Here is a 19,023-nt window from a genome sequence, read left to right on the forward strand (position 1 = left end):
TTTAAGGGGTGTTATTGTCCAAAAAAAAAAGTAACTTTTACCTAAGTGTCCTTATGCCAAACTTCACGAGTGTTATTATACTTTACCCTATCCTTTAATAAAACAAACTATTTTCATAAAATTTAACATATTCATGAATCACGAATATTTACTTTTATAATATGTTTGTGAGCTTAAAGATATAAGACGCAATTTGTTCGAATTCAATTATTTATTAAATTAGTTTAATAAATAAGCTTAAACTTGACCCAGTCTCTTTAATAAACAATATAACTTTTTAATCGAGCCATTATGAACGTTTTGGTTCATTTGATCTATGCGTTAGACAATTAGGCTTGGACAATTTAATATTTATAATATATATACGGAGTATTAAAAATAGTGAATAATTGAGTTTATAACAACACAAAATACATGATTGATACGTAGTAGATTAGAAATTTAAATCATTGTTATCCCAGCAAAAAATTGATAATCAAATTTTATAATTAATCAATAAAATAATGTAATAGGAAAAATGTCACTTCACATTTTGAAAGTCATAATCAATTAATGGAATAATTTAATAAGAAAGATATCACTTCACATCTTAAAAGTCAGGAAGTTTAAATTTTTTTAAGTTATTTTTACGAATTTTTTTTTAATAATTATCCAAGTGCATAAATTATTAGCGTATCTAATGACCTTATCTAACAATTTTTTATTTGATGATGGATTATAAAAATAAAAGCTTAATTTTTTTCAATAATTAGAAACTATTAATATGAGTAAATTAACCTAATCCAAGAATCAAATGTGCAAAAAAAAAACATATACTACGAGTAAATTGGTGGAATTCGAGTATTAGTGAAAGTATGAATGTATAAATCAGTAAATTTATTTAATACTCCGTATAATCTAAAAAATTTAAAATTTTAAAATCTTCATTTACCCCACCAACACCAGTTTTTAAATTGTTGGTCCGAATTCAAAAGTTGCACACTGTTTCGTCCCTTGGACCTACTAAATTCAAACTTTGGGGCCCAGTAACAGTGTCTACTAACTTACGCCGGGGGCGCAGCTACAATCTTCAAGAAATGTCCACAATCAGCAGCTACCTTGACACGTGTCACTCGCCTTGTGATTTTGACTTGGCGGAGCCACCGGAGCGAGAAATTATTGAATTCTAAAGAGAGAAAGAAAATTTACATTTCATTTCGAATTCATTTGAGTTTCATTTCACAGTTCAATTTTTATCAATACATAAACTTCCATATACGATACAATATATATGAATATATATACATTTTCCTAGAAAGTGCCAATAGAGAGGAGAGAGAATCGATATTCTTGTGAATGGAGACGAATCTCAGAAACAGAAGATGACGATGAGAAGACTTCGAGGTTGCAAGTAACGATCGGAGGATTCAAACCGATTCGGAAAGAAACCCTAATTTTTTAATTACCGTTTTGGCATAGATCTGATTGAATTCGGATCTCGAAACGGGGACGATTTTCGTTGAGATTTTGGTTCGATCTTCGATCTCTGATTGGTCAGTGTTTCAGATCGAGGAAAGAAACAATGCCTTCGCATGCGGATCTAGATCGGCAGATCGAGCAGTTGATGGAGTGCAAGCCTCTGTCGGAGGCTGAGGTGAAGACTCTGTGCGATCAGGCCAGGGCTATTCTTGTTGAAGAAATGAATGTACAGCCGGTGAAGTGTCCGGTCACGGTGTGCGGTGATATTCATGGCCAATTCTATGATCTGATCGAGCTTTTCCGGATAGGCGGGAATGCTCCGGACACCAACTACCTTTTCATGGGTGATTACGTTGGTGAGTTCCAAATTTTGATGTGTTTGATTTTGGAGTCTGAAGCTTTATCCAATATCAGGATTTTTATTTTTTTCTGCACAATTGTATTAGTAAGAATTTTTTAGGTGATTGTGTACTGTTTTTCAATATATTTGTGAATACTGAATACTGCAATTTTCTTTCTGACTATATGGACTTGTGTTTATATATTCATTTGGTTGGATGTAGAAAGTAGAAGTTTTATTAAGAAAAGCTGAACTGCGAAAATAGCATTCTGAACACCAAAAACAGCTATCTTGATTCATGCGACCAAGTCATAGCATCTTCATTTATTTGACCAAGTCATAATTAGTATTGGGTATTATATTGGGGTTGCTATAGTTTAATTTTTGAAGATCTACTGTATTTTGGGAGCTCGCGTGAATATACAAATAAGAGTTAAAGCAATAACTAAAATATGAGGTGCCCTTAGGTCTATCTTATTAAATTTTGATAATGTCAAAGTGATAGCTTGTCATAAAACCTGTTTCCCTCCTGTTGGTGTTTGAGATGAGGATCCATTGACTCTTCATTTAGCTCAACAATTTTTAGTTGATTTCATTTGATTTTCTGAAAAGTAATTGAGTTCTGGTTGCATTAGGGCAACGTTTAGTTATAGTTGATCATGGTTTGGCCTTTTGTAATAATAATTAATTTTACTCTGGTGAGGATTAATGTTGTTGATGTGAGGTACACCAAGATGAGGAGGAATCTCAATGAGATGGATTGAAGTTAAAAGTGAAGGCAATTGACCAGGATGTGCAAATTGACAAAACTGGATTTGTTTTATCGACCTGCTGATGGTTGGGAAGGCAAACAAAAAAGGATTAATTGGGAAGTTGTAATGGTCTTATAGACTACTGCATACAAGATGTATTCATGTAACCCTTTAGTTATTGTCCATAATGTTGGTTCGGCATCTAAAAAGGAGGTTGTAGTCATATTCATATCGTTTGTAAGTAAAGACATTGGATGGGTTTCTGATTGTTAATTATTTATCATTCTTTTGTCTGTGGAAGTTCATCAATAATTCGCTCTGCCTATAGAATCTTTGTCTCTTTTCTTCACTTTGCAATGGGCACCTTTTTGAAGATATTGATGTGTTCACCCTATAGTTGAACTCTTCTTCGGATGTCATAGCTGTGGTGTATTGAATTTATATGCTTAGCCAAATTTGTTTTTTATATCTTCATGCTTTTATATTAGTTTCTAGATTAATAACTGAAATTCTTGTATTCGTATCAAGTATTGCTAAATCATCCTCCTCTTTTATTTTCTTTTCCCTGATGAATTTAAAAGAGAATGGTGGGATGAATGAAGTAGGGTACTTTTAGTATTATTTGGGTGATACACACATGAAACTGAAGAGAAATATGAAACTACTGATGTAACACTGACCATGCTTTCTGAAATAGAATGCAATGGGTGTAGCTGGAATGATAATGTGGAGTTAAATCTGTATTGAGGAAGTGTGGACTTAAAAGTGAATATCATTTGTGAGACTAAAGGGTAACACCAATGGCTGGCAACAAACAATAAATTTGGTTGTGATTTGGTCATGTACCACTAAGGCTAGTGATTGCTCTAGTATGGGAACCTATATGATTCCAGTTTTTTTGTAAGTAGTAGATTGCGCATGATTAACAAAATAAATGGCTGTTAGATATAGTGGAAATGTGAAACGAGATCCTGGTAGCCTCTGCTGAACACTTGGCATTGAACATAATTCACTTTGGTTGAGTTACACTAAGGCTATGCATGTGCCATCAGTAATTATACGTCTAGTGGCTGTTAGCTAAACTATGACTGCTTCTGTTATTAAGATCTGTAGAAGGTAGCAGCTATGTATAAAGTTTTTGCTTTTGGTAAAATTGTAGTCTTCTGTTCCGACTGTGGGGGCAAGCCAACTTAATTTACTCTTCGGAGATTTTATTAATTAATATATTCCAAATTGGTTTCCCTCCTTTTAAGAATGTTAAGGTTTTTAATCATTATTCAATTTATGCAGATCGTGGGTACTATTCGGTGGAGACTGTCACACTTTTAGTGGCCCTGAAAGTTCGTTATAGAGAAAGAATTACGATCCTTAGAGGAAATCATGAGAGCCGGCAAATTACTCAAGTGTAAGACCTTACTTTTTCAAGCTTTCTCATTGTAGTTTCACAATGTAAATATATTAGCTGGTCAAAGTACGAAGTTTGAGCAAAATATTGGTCAGATGTCTATGACACGCATCCAGCTTGGAGGTTAGGGCAAGGCAAGGGGTGTTTCTCTTTCCACTATCTCTGTACCCACACAATGTGTTAAAATGTCTGAGAATGCATGCTTGTATGGGATATATAATAAATATTACTCGTGAGTAATAGAATAGGAGGGATTTCAATTGGCAGCAAATGTTGGTGCATGCGGGCGGTGAAACCTTTTTTTCTTCATAAATAATTTATATGAGAACATAACTTGTGCACCTAAATTCACTGGGGAACATTGTAGTATGAGTTTACGATAGAGGGATGAGCAGTAAGATGGTGCCATGACTACATATTTATGCGCTTATACTCTTACATGCCTCATCCTAAAGATATTAATTTTCTTTCTTCATCGTTCTTATTTTGATTTTTCTGAATGATGGAAATACAATATATCATGCTTTTAAGGAATTTGCGTAGCATACAAACTTCGAATCTAGTTTAATCCTCCTTGAACAGCACATAACTGGGCTCTTAGGGTGTAGACGGCAGTGAATGGTCAGTTACCAGATGGATTTAGTAGGTGGATTTTATCCATTTGACATGACCCATCTGTATTTAGGAAATAACTTTCAGAACACCAAGCCTGCCATACCTGTATGCTCTTTTGTCCTTTTCTCTGCTCCATAGATACGTATTCAGTATTCATCAGTTAGCTCTTATCTAGAGCATTTGTTAGATCATATACCATCATTTATTTTCCCACTGGCTTGTCCATGTAATGCCTTTAGTTCAATTCAAATTATGACTAAGGTGCAATTCGGGATTTGACACATAAATCGCTATATATGGTTTTCAATTTTTTTGTCTTGGAAGTGGTGCTACTTCTAGTGTTCCCTAAAAGTATTCATTTTTCAACTGTCACTCATCTTTTCTTTTGTTGTTAGTCATCTAGCTTGAATATAATCAATTCAGTCCTGCTTTATTAACGGACAGGTTTTTGATTTTGTACCATTAGCATGTCTACTCAAATAGGATCTCCATTTGATAGATACCCGAAAATTATACTATGGTCAGGAAATTCTTCGCCATCTGATCCATCCAATGCTAACTCAATGAGTAGAATATATCCTATCTGTTATGAATGATTGATCCACGACACAGAAGATCGTCAATTATTGGTATCTTATGCATATTAATCTTCACTATTTGACAAGTTTTTGGCCTAGTTCTACCATTGGACACCTTTTTTACTCAATATTATTCTTGTTGATCCTCCAAACGTCACTAGTTATAGTAAAGGTCAGTTGAGTTTGACAAAAAGAGCCCCAACATGTATCATGGAACTATACTTCACACACACGTGCGTGCATATACATTGATTGATGATTGACAAATATTCTTTATAGACCTTACCTAAAAAAAACTATTTTTAGAGGGAGTAGAGTTCTCTTTTACGTAAATTATACATCACATAAGGGAGTTCTTTTCCCTTGTTCATCTGTCATTTTAATTGTTTTTAATGATCTTATTTAGGAATTTGGGGATTAACTATACTTTCATTCTTATACTCTTCCAAAATGAAAGATAAAAACGAATAAAGTGAGCTTTTGATAGCTACTTAAAATAGTGCTCTAAGCTGATATGGTGCAAGTTGTGTAACTTGAGAATGAAACCAATATGGCAACTTCTGGTTGGTTGAATTTGATTCTTGAGGCATTTTGGTTTGGTCTTGGTTTGAGAAATAGATATTGATTTTAGGTTGAGATGGCAGGTTAAATCAAATCGACCTGAATATGGATCCCAGTCCTACATATAAATAATTTATACATACCACACACATAGATTTAACTTAATTTCTAACATGTACTAATGATTGGCTCATACATGAGATTCTCTCTAAATAAATGTGTAAGATGAGGGATTTGTGAATGCTATTCAAGGTAAAGTGAAAGTAAACCATACTAATTTTCATTTCTACTTTTTAAAATGATACCTACTGGATAGTAATCCAAACTTAGTCTGCATGGCAAGGATGAATCTAACTGGGTGAGACTTATGGTGAAGGAACTAAGCTGAAAGTAAAATCAGGGTTTACAACAAAATGCGAATTCTTGAAGCAGACAAAATAAAACAGTTTTACTAGATGATCCGGACCGAATGCGGATTAAAATGTGTCATCTTGAGGAGAAACATTGAAGTAGACAGAGTCAAGAAGCAATGCGAATGAATGAGTTGTTTAGTTGAGTATAAATAAAAAATATGAAAGAAAAAGTATAATTGATACTTTGACAACATAAGCATGAAATAAAAATTTGGTCATGGAAGAAGCTCATGACTTCCCTCCATTATATATTGGTAACAACTATGGCATGCATGTGCGCACACATATACACATTTATGTGTGCATACTTTTTAATGCTAACATTTTAGATCAATTTTTTGTTTGTTGTTGCCACTATGTAGAGATATCTCTAGGATGCATGGCTGAGCTCAATCACTTGGATGGATTGCAAGGCTAGATATTATAAGGAGATTGATACATATTGGAGTTGGAGGTAGCATGGATGGCAACATAGTTAAAAGTCGAGATGGGTCAAAGGCATATTGGTGAACCAAAGCCCTTCCTAAAGTTGCATTTAGCTAGAAAATGATACTTGGGAAGATACTAAACTTTGAAAATATGTAGAGGACATGTTTATAATCACCAGTGTTGTATCAAGAGTGGTGAGGAAATGGTCACTTATTTATTATTGCATTTTCCGGTGATTAGAAATTAGCGATGTTTCAGAATTTTGGCTGACTCGGCCCAACTCGGGCATCACAACCCGGATATGGCCAGAGTCGAGTCTGACTCAAGCCGATATCTTGGCCAAAATAAATTTCTCTGTTGTCTTGGCCTGTACGGCTGTGAATTTTCGACCTGGGTCTAAAACCCTATTTTCAGCATTCTTCTCTCACTCTTAAGACATAAAACCAAACCAAACCTTAAGAGACCATAGGTTTACAAATCAAGGCGCGAAACACTTGATTTTATTTATTTTGTAGATTTACGTGGTAAGTGTTTCAAACTCGAGAATAATCAATAAGTTTTCAAATTTTTAGTAGATTGTTAATATGTCTATAATATAAACATATTTCATATTAAGCATATATATATACACACACACACATATATATTGCATTGAAAAGGTAAATAAGAAAGTGACAAAAAATTAGAAAACTAATGAAATTCATTGAAATTGAAAATAATTTAAAAAATTACAAACAATTAAGAGTATATGATTTTTAATGTATATGATTTCCTAGTGAAAACTATAAGTATACTCATTTCCTACTTATAAGTTATTAGTGTATATGATTTTTTTGAATATTACATGTAGATTGTTTGTTTAATATGCATTTGTGGCGTTAAATCTAGAGCAAAATACGTATTATAACTGTCCTGTTGATAGCAATTTAAGATTTAATTTATAGGCCATTGCTTATATAGCTATGTGAAATTGTGAATCACTTTCAGTTATTCAATAAAATTCATTAAAAAGCATTAAGAACATGGTTTTATTGGATTTACAAAAAAAAAAAATGGTTTTATTGGATTCTGGAGTTGAAACTTGCGTATTGGTTCGTTTTGATCGTGTTTTTTAGTGTTGACAAAATTTCACGACCGGCTAATACCCGTTAAGCAACCCCCATTATAGCCCAAGACTGCAACACATGACCACAACCTAGATGGCAGCTATGACTGCATTTTAAAACCTAGGAAATTAGTGGTGTCATGTGTTATTATTTGGCATCCAATTGGTGATATGCTCAGTTTGGTGGAAGATGTGATTTCCAGTTGGAGAGGCTATTGGGTGAGAAGGAGAAGGGGCAGGCATCTTTGTTGTGCCTTTGGTGGACTATGTAGAGGAGGAAGAAGAATTGTTGGTCTTTTGAAGGGGGTGGACTTGCCTATTTCGAATTTGAACCATAGAATACTGAACTTCCTCTCTTTTCTTTCCTTTTCTTTTTCTTTTTTCTTTTTAATTTTTCTTTTTTCTTTTTATATCTTTTTTACTTCAGTTATTATCATTGTCGGAGATAGCCTGCTTTTATTATTTTGTAGAATTTTCAGGAAGATGATAGCTTTGTGTTGAAAGATCCTTGGTGTATTCTTGTTTGTGCACTGGTGCATGGTGCACCTCCTTTAACGCTTTCTAATAATACTCCTATGTAGTAAAACGAGAAAACATAATTGGAAGTTGAGATGGTTTGGTTGTGTGCAACAACCACCATATTGCAACAGTAAGAACTGATCTGAAAATTATGATGATTGATACATATCATAGTTGTGACAGTGGCACTTATTAGTTAAGTCGACATCTGTTTCTAGATAGAACAAATTTTAAGTTGTAATTATGTATCTTTGCTTAGATTCTTGGTTCTATGCTTTCGCAATTTCAGACGGAAAATAAATATTTCATATAACTTGGTGCTTCATCATTTTGTTGGTAGGTGATGAAATACTATTTACCTGTATCAACTTTCGTTATGTTTTATATTCATTTTTGTTCTTTTTTCCCCCAGGTATGGTTTTTATGATGAATGCTTGAGGAAGTATGGAAATGCCAATGTCTGGAAGTATTTTACTGACCTTTTTGATTATCTGCCCCTTACAGCGCTTATTGAGAGCCAGGTTTGAATTGGAGGCTTTATAGACATTTTCTCTTTATTAATCTCATGAAAACCTCTAACAGTTATGCATTGTCAATCATAGATCTTTTGTTTGCATGGAGGACTTTCGCCATCATTGGATACATTAGACAATATTCGAGCCTTGGACCGTATTCAGGAGGTACATGAACAGTTGTTAAACCCCCATTTTTCTTTTTCATTTCCTTTTGACTGTATGTTCTATTCTTGAGTTTTGTATTTGTTCAACATCCATCCGTATTAGATATCAAATTTTGTTTTTGCTGTGTTCGACTCCTTACTCTATTGCTATTGTTATCTAATATACACCTGTTGTGAAAAACTGCTTGCAATTCTGTTAATTTATAAGACATGGCTTTTTACAAAGAATCTCTTCTCATTTATTGAGGTGCATAAAGACTGTACATATTAAAACAGATTCGAACTTTAAATGTCGTTTGTAAGTTCGCTAGTTGTCTACTTCCAAATATATTCTAGGATATCACACATTCTGGAGATTGTGTAGCACGGATTGGAACTTGACATGTGATGCTTGATACTCATGCAACCTTGAAGTCTTACTTCTTATTGGTGCTTGTGATCATTGTTTGTGGGATTTTCTTACTTGTACTTGTTAGCGATCTTGAATGTTCTATCATTCTTACTCATGTCAAAGGTTTCATCCAATGCTATGGATAATATTTGGAATTCTACAACTGAGATATTCTTGCTTTAACCATTTTACTTGCGTGGTCGCTGCTTAATTTGAATTATAGGCATACAAATTGCATGACCGAATGGTCTAATTCAATTTACTTTTCACCTTTTATTTGCCTGGTGTATTAGGCGGGCTTGTATTACCTCATTTGCTTTCTCTACCTCACTCTGTTCACTGATAATAATACTTATTATGTTTCTTTATGTGAAAGTTAAAGGCATCTGGTTTTACATTTTACAAACCTCATATTTCCTTCCATTGGGTTATCTGTCGTGCATTTTTCAACCTCTTTGTTTATGTTTTGTAGGTTCCACATGAAGGACCGATGTGTGATCTGTTGTGGTCTGATCCTGATGACCGTTGTGGATGGGGAATATCTCCTCGTGGGGCTGGCTATACTTTTGGACAGGATATAGCAGCTCAATTCAACCACACCAATGGACTCACTCTGATCTCAAGAGCTCACCAGCTTGTAATGGAAGGTTACAATTGGTGTCAGGTTTGTGAACTTAATTGCATTTATATTCTTTTATTATTATTATATTTTTTGTGATTTGGTTGTTTATTATTATCGTCATTCATACCTTTTGTAGGAAAAGAATGTGGTGACAGTTTTTAGTGCTCCAAACTACTGTTACCGGTGCGGGAATATGGCTGCAATACTGGAGATTGGTGAGAACATGGAACAGAATTTCCTTCAATTTGATCCAGCACCTCGGCAGATTGAACCGGACACGACACGTAAGACTCCTGATTACTTTTTGTAATTCCATACCTCCACTGGCTGTTTGTAATCCTCGCATGAGATCCATGTCTGCTGTCGGTGCATCTTAGAAGAGGAGTTTTGTTGTATGAGCCTCCTTGTCATCATCATTCTTTTGCTTGGAGTTTGCCCTGCTGCTGGATTGGATTATGTGCTCGAGAGACACAACTAGTGAGAGGCACTGACTCCTCTGTCTTGTATATTTCGAACGGAAGCAGCAGCAGTGACTTGGTATATTGTGTTCTGTAATCTTACAATTTAAGGTAGAAAGCAGATTTCGAAATGAGTGTCAGGCAATTTTCCATTTTTACTGACAATTGGTAATTGAAGATGCCGGCAATGTTTTTAAATTAATTGTCTATGGGAACAAGCTTCTCGTCATACGTTTGGGAGAGAGAAGTAGAGAAGCGTGAGATTAGTTTGCTGGGGTACGATTAATTTCTTTTTTATCATTTATTTCAGTAATTTGCATTCCTCATCTTCAATGACAAACATAATGCTGCTCTTCTTGTACCTAGGGTTTTGTTAGGCTCTCCATGTGTAGTTACAATTTGTCATGTGCATTATTTTAAAGTAGATGGACATTCAATGCAGTTCTTTCATATTATTTGATATCTTTTTTAATGTCATGAGATTTTGTTTTTCCAGCATTCCTGGTATATATTTATTTTTACCGTGCCCGTAATAAATAATATTAGGATCATGTCTATGCAGTTGTGCGAGTATGAAGAACTACCTCTTTATTGAAAATAGGCATCGTGTTTGGTTATTCAGATGCTTCTGCTTTATTTTTGTATTTCCAGTCAAACTAGGGGTGAGGGGATTCAAACACGGGCACACTTGTTCGCGGAGTTGGATGAATAAATGCCTAATAACCATAAAATTTGGTTGTTAGGCAATATGGGGAGGGAAGTTTGAAAAAGGATCTGGACTAATGATGAACTGGAAAATGTTGAAATGGAGTCCCTTGTTTAGGGGATTTTAGGAGAATTTTTCATGAGTGACTATCACACTCATGTGACGATTAGTGTGATTTTATATGCTATATTTATAGACCTTACATGAAACTCGCAATAAACAGTAAAATCGTAGCAGCATATGGGATTTGACCATGTCGTGTAAAGATGTGTGTGGTACTTTGAAACCGATATCTGCATAGAATAGGATGGAGGTCATCTCGTGTGAAATGGAGTTCACGGATGGAGTTAGGTGTTCTCCACACTTTTTCTGTGCACATCTCGTCGTGAACAGAATGATTCTGTTTGGATTTTGCTCATAAAGATTGCAAATATTTAGATTTGACATAAATGAGTGTAAATAGTGGGGAGAAGCATATTATGAGGGAGGTTTTCATCAAATAATTTTTATAAATCACTTGGAATGAAACCTCTTAATAATTTTCCTCATGGTAAGAGTTTTGGGTCGTATAATTTTCATCAAATAATGTGTATAAATCAACATGATTCAAATAGGGTATGCAAAAGGTTTTCATAACCCAACCCCAACCCCAACCCCAACCCCCCCCCCCCCCCCCCCCCCCCCCCCAAATCCAAGTAGTACCTTCATAGGTACTCTCTCTGTCATTTGCTCGTGCATATTCTTCTTCTTCTTATTATTTTTTTTTGAAAAAACAAAAAAAAAAAATTCCATCTTCTTCAATCTTACGAAATTTTCAACAAAACCTTAATGGTTTAGGTACAATTTGCGATGTGCTCTTCAGCTTTCGGTGTATTATTAGGTTTTTGTGTTAGCTTGAAAGTTTGTAAATGAAACTGGAAAAGGAAGAAAATATATTGCTACTTCAAGCATGGATTGACATTCTTTCCCTAATTTATCTTTGTAATTCCTTTACTTTAGTTGTTTTAAATCACTTAATTGCAAAAAAAGAAAAAGAAATCACTTAAAATCATGTAACTTTTGGTCATATCTGATAAAATATTTGATCAGTAGTTTGGAGTACATGTATTTCTTGCTTTTGTTTTTCCTGTGACTTTTGGTCTGCTGTCATTGGTTGCTTATTCCATTTTCATCCCTTAATTTGCTTCTCTCTCAACAGGCTTCTCCTTTACCCTTCCGTCATTCTACTCTAGTCATACCTTTGATCCAAATTGACTAGGCCTAAATTGGCATCCCGGATTGGAATGGAATGGAATAAAATGCTCATTCTAACCGTTTCATATTTTGATATATAAAGTGGAAATGACTATTTTCTTAGAATAAAAATTCATTCCACGTCTAAACTGATGAAATGGTTACTTCATCCTCAATTACAATTTTAAAAATCAAATTTCTAACAAATCATCACGTTTCAAGTCCAAAAATTACTACTACCATCATCTTCCACTACCGCTATTGCCTTCCACTACCACTACCTCCTTTCACCGCCGGCACCACAGCCTTCCCCCAAAACCACTGCCTTCCGCCACCGCCACTTCCTTCCACCGCCACCACCTTCCACCGCTGCTATTGCCCCAACACCACTGCTTTCCCCTACCAGCACCTCCTTCCACCGCCTTCCACTACTGCTATTGCCTTCCCCCAACACCTCCGCCTTCCACCACCACCACCTTCTTTCACCACCGCCACCACTGCCTTCTCCCAACACCATCGCCTTTCGCCATCACCACCTCTTTCCACCACCACCGCCACCGCCTTCTACTGCTGCTATTGCCTTCCGCCACCACCACCTCCTTCCACCGTCACCGCCTTCCACTTCTGGTATCGCCTTCCACCACTACCACCTCTTTTCACCGCCGTCTTCCCAAAACACCACCACCATCACCGTCTTTTGCACCTTCCACTGCCTTCCACCACCACTGTTTAGAATGGTGATTGTCATTTTATTCCTACATCATTTCATATTTGCAACCAAATAATAAAATGAGAAAGACCATTTCATTTCTTACTTCAATTCATTTCCGTTCGTTCTTGTTGTATCTTTTGAATACTTGTTTTAGCCTTTGAGTTTGGATTTTCTTGGTTATTTTATGTTTTATATCTTATCTTAATGTATTATTAGAGATTTTTGTCTCGCATTAAATTCGATGAGAAAGTTGATGGATATATATTCCACCCCAAATTAAAATTTTGACTTGAAGAGAAAAAAATACAGTTAGCTATAATAATATACGTTTTTTTTCTCTTCAAGTCAGAATTTCAAGTCTATATTGACAAGTGCTAACAATTATTACAACCATTTACAGAAGACAAACCTATAATAAAATATTAATATAAAATGATGATAATTAATTTAGAGAAATTGGTTAGTTATGTTTCGTTTATTGTTTCCTCCATTCATGTAGTTCAAATATCTTCTTTAAAGTTGAAGCAAGCAAGCTAGATGATGACCATGTGTTAACTTTTTGTTTGCAAATAATTCCTGAATTACAAATTGTCTATTTGAATTATTGATTTATTGTAATTAAAAACAAACTTATCACAAAAGACTATTTTATTTTTTTTCATTAAATTTGTCATTTCTTATTAAATTATTTTTGTTATCTTTTCTTTTATCTAAATATTAATTATACCATTTACCTTAATTTTATTATTAGTATCAATTTATCATAAAAATGAGAAAAAAATAAATTTATAACTACTATTTTCTACAATGATAAACTTATTATTAAAACTTTACTATATAATAAAGCTTATTATACTCAGCTTAAACTTTTTTACCGTAAAAATACCTTCTTTTTCATACAATATATTCATGAAAAGTTAATAAATTACTTAAATAAAAATACCTTATTTTTAATGCAATATATTCATGAAAAATTATAAAATTACTTAAACTGTTTGAAAATTTTCTACTTAGGATTTTATTTAAATCGTTAATTTAAAAAATTAAAGATAAATTTATGTAAATTTAATAAAGAGTATGTCATCAAATTAGTATGATTTTTTTTTTTCATAATTTATTTCAATAAAAAAAATAGATTATGTGCAATTCAATAATAAAGGGTATTATGGTCATTTAATGAAAAATAGTTAAGGTATTGGAGCATTTTGTAATAAAATATGATAATTCAGGAATATTATGCACAAAATATACTTCAAGATACTTATTTGTAAATTCGAACATAATTCATATAAATTTTTAAAATTTACCTTTTTTTTTAGTACAGATAGTAGATTAATAGATTAGTTATGGTAAGTACTCACGTCTAATCAACAATATCATTCCAACCACCTAAATGCTGATATTAGCCTCCAAAACATAAATTTAATGATGGAAGAGAAAAGTCTTATTTTGGAGTGATAGCCCTCCTTGATTGATTCTTCCTTATGTTTGAATAAACTCATCCACACAAGCATTCATTATTCCCAACAGCCGAGTGGGACATTTTTGTGTCACCAATATGGCAACCATATATTACCCCCCAAAAATAAATAAATAAATAAATATAACAACTATTATTTGTTTTTAGCACTCTCTAAGGAGAGATTTTTCAGGGGTCACCTATCATGATATTACCCCAAGTTAAGTAGGCTTAACTCTGAAATTCTGATGGGTTCACAATTTTAAAACGCGTTGTATCATAAAAAAGTGTTGAATCTATATATATTACTTGTCTTTTTCACCCCCAGGCAATAGGCATGGACCCAACATAGGACCAGTGGTGGCGGATGCTCCCTTTGAATTTTTTATATTTTCATTTTATACCTCAATTTTTTTAGAATTTATGAAGATGCCCCTACTAAAATTAAAATTCGCTCCTACTGATTTTTTTTTTTTTTCATTTTATACTTCAATTTTTTGAGAATTTATGAAAATGCCCTAACTAAAATTACAATTTACCCCACTTTTTTTTTTTTTTTTGACTTTAAATTTTTTAAAATTTATGAAGAAAACTCTATTGAAATTACAAAATAGATCCACTATATAAGTTTGTCCCCATAAATTAAAAGGCCGCCCCCTCACAAAATTTTCTGAGTTCGTCACTACCATACAATATGAAATTATGCACCTATAACTCGTCCAGCGTGACAACCTACTAATACCATCTGCACATGCTCACACACACCCATCACAAGGTCACCAAAAAAACATATATCGGTGGATGAAAAGAGCTCCCATTTTGCATGAACTGCTTCCATAAAACCTAAATAGTGACAACTTTAGTATTGTCATTGTTCAAATGATTTGGAACAAGAAGAAAAAATGTCTAAGTAACAATTAGCCAAGGGATCACACATATATTAAGAAACAAGACTATCTTCACTTGAGTAAATGCTAGTGCAACTGTATCTAAATGTATAGGGCCGAAAGGGCATTAACACAAGGCAAACCTTGGACCAATAGCATTTACAAAACTTTTGGCAACAGCCCAACAATAGAAAGAAGCTCACTCAAATGACTTCACCGCTGTATGTGTGACAAGATATTGTTGGTTAGTAACATGAATGACATAATTTCACGGGGTTTCACCGATACATGGAAGTCTTTTTCTGTTAACTTAGGCACCATATCTCCATAAAGCTTGCCCCGCATTCCGATTAGTCGATCAGAAAGCCATCGAATAGAGGCTTTTGCCTTGGTAGAGTCTGCTATTCCTTTCGAGCCAGACATTGTACACAAAAGCAGGCAAGAAGAGCTTATAAATGGAAGCAGTGACGGACTCAGAAAAATTTGCAAGGGGGCAACATTTTAATTTGCGGGACAAACTTATATAGTGGGTCCATTTTTGTAATTTCAATAGGGTTTTCTTCATAAATTTTTAAAAATTTAAAGTATAAAATGCAAAAAAAATAATTCAGTAGGGCAAATTGTAATTTTAGTTGGGGCATCTTCATAAATTCTAAAAAATTTAAAGAATAAAATATATTAAAAAAAAAATTAGTGGGGGCGAATTGTAATTTTAATGGAGGCATCTTCATAAATTCTTAAAAAATTGAGATTTATAATAAAAATATAAAAAATCCTGTAGGGGCATCCGCCCCCACAAGTCCTATGCTAAGTGCGCGTCTGGATGGAAGCTCTATTCTCTCTCTCTCTCTCTCTCTCTCTCTATATATATATATATACACACACACACTATAATATTATGTTTTTATATCTGACTCCTCCAATGTTGGGCTGCACAAGCAATCGAATAGGACTGAGAAGAGAGCATAATGTAGACTTATAGCTTATTATTTCTTCCTAGTTTGGTGGTTATTGTGTCAATTAATAAGCAGTAACTTACAATGTCATAACAATATTGTCATAGTTCTGTGTTTCACACAATGTACTTTTATGTGTAGAGAAATACTAGGGTCAAGAATCAAAATATTTATAGCACCCGCATTACTACGTATGCTGCACGAATTCAAATTAGCACATGCATATAGATTCAATCACATATATATATATATATATATATATATATATATATATTCAATGATTTGTTTTGAGGACCAATGACTTCAACAATCAGAAACCATTTGCTTCAACTTGAAGACACCAAAAGAATGATAACGATGCCAAGAAACCATTTGCTCCTTTTCTTTTTCTTTATTTATTTATTTGGAAAAAAACTCACGCACACGTTTGCCTTTCATTATGTAAATGTGAAGAGTACTACTAAATTATAATCATATGTATTTTACTCATTAGTCATTGTTACAAGGTTTGTTATTTAGGGATAAATTACATTAACCTCCTCTATAATTTGGACAAATTACACATAGATAGATCGTTGTTTATTACTTTGACCTCTCTTGAGATTTAACTCGTGTGTTGAACGATAATTCTAGTGTTTTTTTTTTTTTAACAGACATGTTGACCAAATTTTATAAAATGACAATTTTACCCTACCTTTATATAAAATGCAATATAATATATTATTATAATGTAATAGCATTACTAACTTTTTCCGCTCAGAGTCATGATCACTTTTCGGCCACCAACTAACGGGTTTAGGGGTGGTCAAAGTAATAAATGTTTGTTGAATGGTTTACAGTGTGTAATTTGTCCAAATATCAAGAGATCATTCTAACTTATTCTTTTTTAGGGAGAGCAACGTGTTTTAAAATTATAAGGGAAGTATATGTAATTATGACAAACCTCGTGGGAAGTCAGTGTAATTCAAATTTCAATAAAAAGGAAAGAAGGAACGAAAAAAAAAAAAAAAATGGTACATAGTGATAGGGATATTAAAATTATAAGGGAAGTATATGTTATGACAAACCTCATGTGAAGTCAATGTAATTCATATTTCAATATAAAGGAAACAAGGAAAGAAAAAAAAAAAAAATGGTACATAGTGATAGCGATATTAAAATTATAAGGGAAGTATATGTAATTATGACAAACCTCATGTGAAGTCAGTGTAATTCATATTTCAATAAAAAGGAAAGAAGGAAAAAAAAAATAATAATAAAAAAATGGTACGTAGTGATAGTGATAGCGGTATTAAAGTAATTTGAGGGTGATTGTTAAGAGTTTTTGAGGAAAAACAAAAATCAATATGAAAAGGAACCCTCTTAATTTCATTATGTATAATGTATTTTTAGATTTATTTACTTCCAAAAAAAAAAAATGTAGGCCTGTATAAATGTGGTTATATCTATAAATTATCTTACCAAAATAAAATGTAATTATATAAATTAAACAATTTAAACACTTGTTGTAATTAACAATTTCTTAGTGGGCCAAATACGTGCAAGTGTGTGTGTGACTGTGTGTAGTGGAATGCGGTGTACTCTTCCACGAGGTTTTCTTGGACCTACAGATATCATGGGCTTCTTATTGCCTGACCATCAAGGTTAGGTTTTAACCATTAGAGATTCAAGGTTAAAAGCTTGTGTCATGGGTTTGCAAATAGGGCTGATTAGTCTGGACTCGGCCCAAATGTTAAGACACATACACAATTTTGGGCCGGGTTGAGTTTAGAATTTTAAAATACCATACACAAGGGTGTGTTCGGCTGTATGTAATTGGAGTGTTGAAATTGAAATTTGTGAAATTTGAGAAATTTTTGGTTAAAATTTTTAGTTTTTTTTGTCAAATTCCACCAATTACAATTCCAATACTTCAATTCCATGACCGAAGACACCCTAATTTTATTAAGGATGTCAACGAGGCGGGGCACCGGATACCCCTTTTGCAAACCTGTCTCACAAACAAAATCTTTTTTCGAACCAGTCTCGTCCCAAATCGCATTGGACTCGGCCGGGTTCAGGGTGCCTCACATTAAATTTGGTATAAAATTTTAACTATAGTCAAATATCTAAAAATTATAATGACAAAAGTGTTGCAAAATTTTAAATTATCATAACAAATAAAGAAAAGTAAAAATTATAGCTAATAAAAAAATTGGGGCATGTTAGGAGTTTTGCGGGTTTTTATAAAATTACCTTTTATTGTTTCAATAGGTGGTATTGGTAATATAAATTGGAAACTAAAATAAGGAAAAAAATGATTTTATATTAAATGGTTTTGGTCAAACAAATTGTTATATATATATATATATATATATATATAGATGGATTTTCTTGCTCCCTACGGAGTAAGAGATCATTAATATATATATATAAATGTTTAGATGGTGCAAATTGTTTGAATTAAAAGCAGAGAGAGGTCAAACAAATTGTGATTTTTGGTTAGATGAAAAGTAGGGGAAAACAAAGAAAATAATTTTTTTTTTAACATGACTCTTTTTTTTTATTCAATATATTTGAATAAAATGAAAATAAATTTATTGAGAAAAAAGTAAATTTCTATAACCACTTAATTTTTTCACAAATTTTTGCTTAAAAAAACACAAACATAAGAAAGTTTTTACTTTCTTTAGAAACTTTGTTCTACTTAAAATTATACCCTTTCTTTTTAGTTCTCTAAATTCATCTATACATGCATGATATTTT

At 33.2% G+C, this 19,023-nt stretch overlaps 2 protein-coding genes across 2 annotated transcripts; both read left to right on the forward strand.

Annotated features, from left to right (window-relative positions):
- Positions 1-1,263: 1,263 nt before the first annotated feature.
- LOC132294920 (serine/threonine-protein phosphatase PP2A-2 catalytic subunit) lies at positions 1,264-10,823 on the forward strand. The gene is made up of 6 exons (XM_059792941.1): positions 1,264-1,814; positions 3,841-3,955; positions 8,588-8,696; positions 8,778-8,855; positions 9,718-9,909; positions 10,004-10,823. The coding sequence occupies exons 1-6, from the start codon at positions 1,562-1,564 to the stop codon at positions 10,175-10,177; spliced, it is 921 nt and encodes a 306-aa protein (XP_059648924.1). The 5' UTR covers positions 1,264-1,561; the 3' UTR covers positions 10,178-10,823.
- A 1,598-nt stretch (positions 10,824-12,421) lies between these two features.
- On the forward strand, positions 12,422-12,997 carry LOC132296204 (extensin-like). Its single transcript, XM_059794421.1, has one exon. The coding sequence runs from the start codon at positions 12,422-12,424 to the stop codon at positions 12,995-12,997; it is 576 nt and encodes a 191-aa protein (XP_059650404.1).
- Positions 12,998-19,023: the final 6,026 nt, after the last annotated feature.

The sequence above is a fragment of the Cornus florida genome, unplaced genomic scaffold, assembly GCF_030987335.1.
Source record: "Cornus florida cultivar Cherokee Brave unplaced genomic scaffold, ASM3098733v1 CherokeeBrave_3.0.0_Hap2_Chr02, whole genome shotgun sequence".
Classification (NCBI taxonomy): Eukaryota; Viridiplantae; Streptophyta; class Magnoliopsida; order Cornales; family Cornaceae; genus Cornus; species Cornus florida.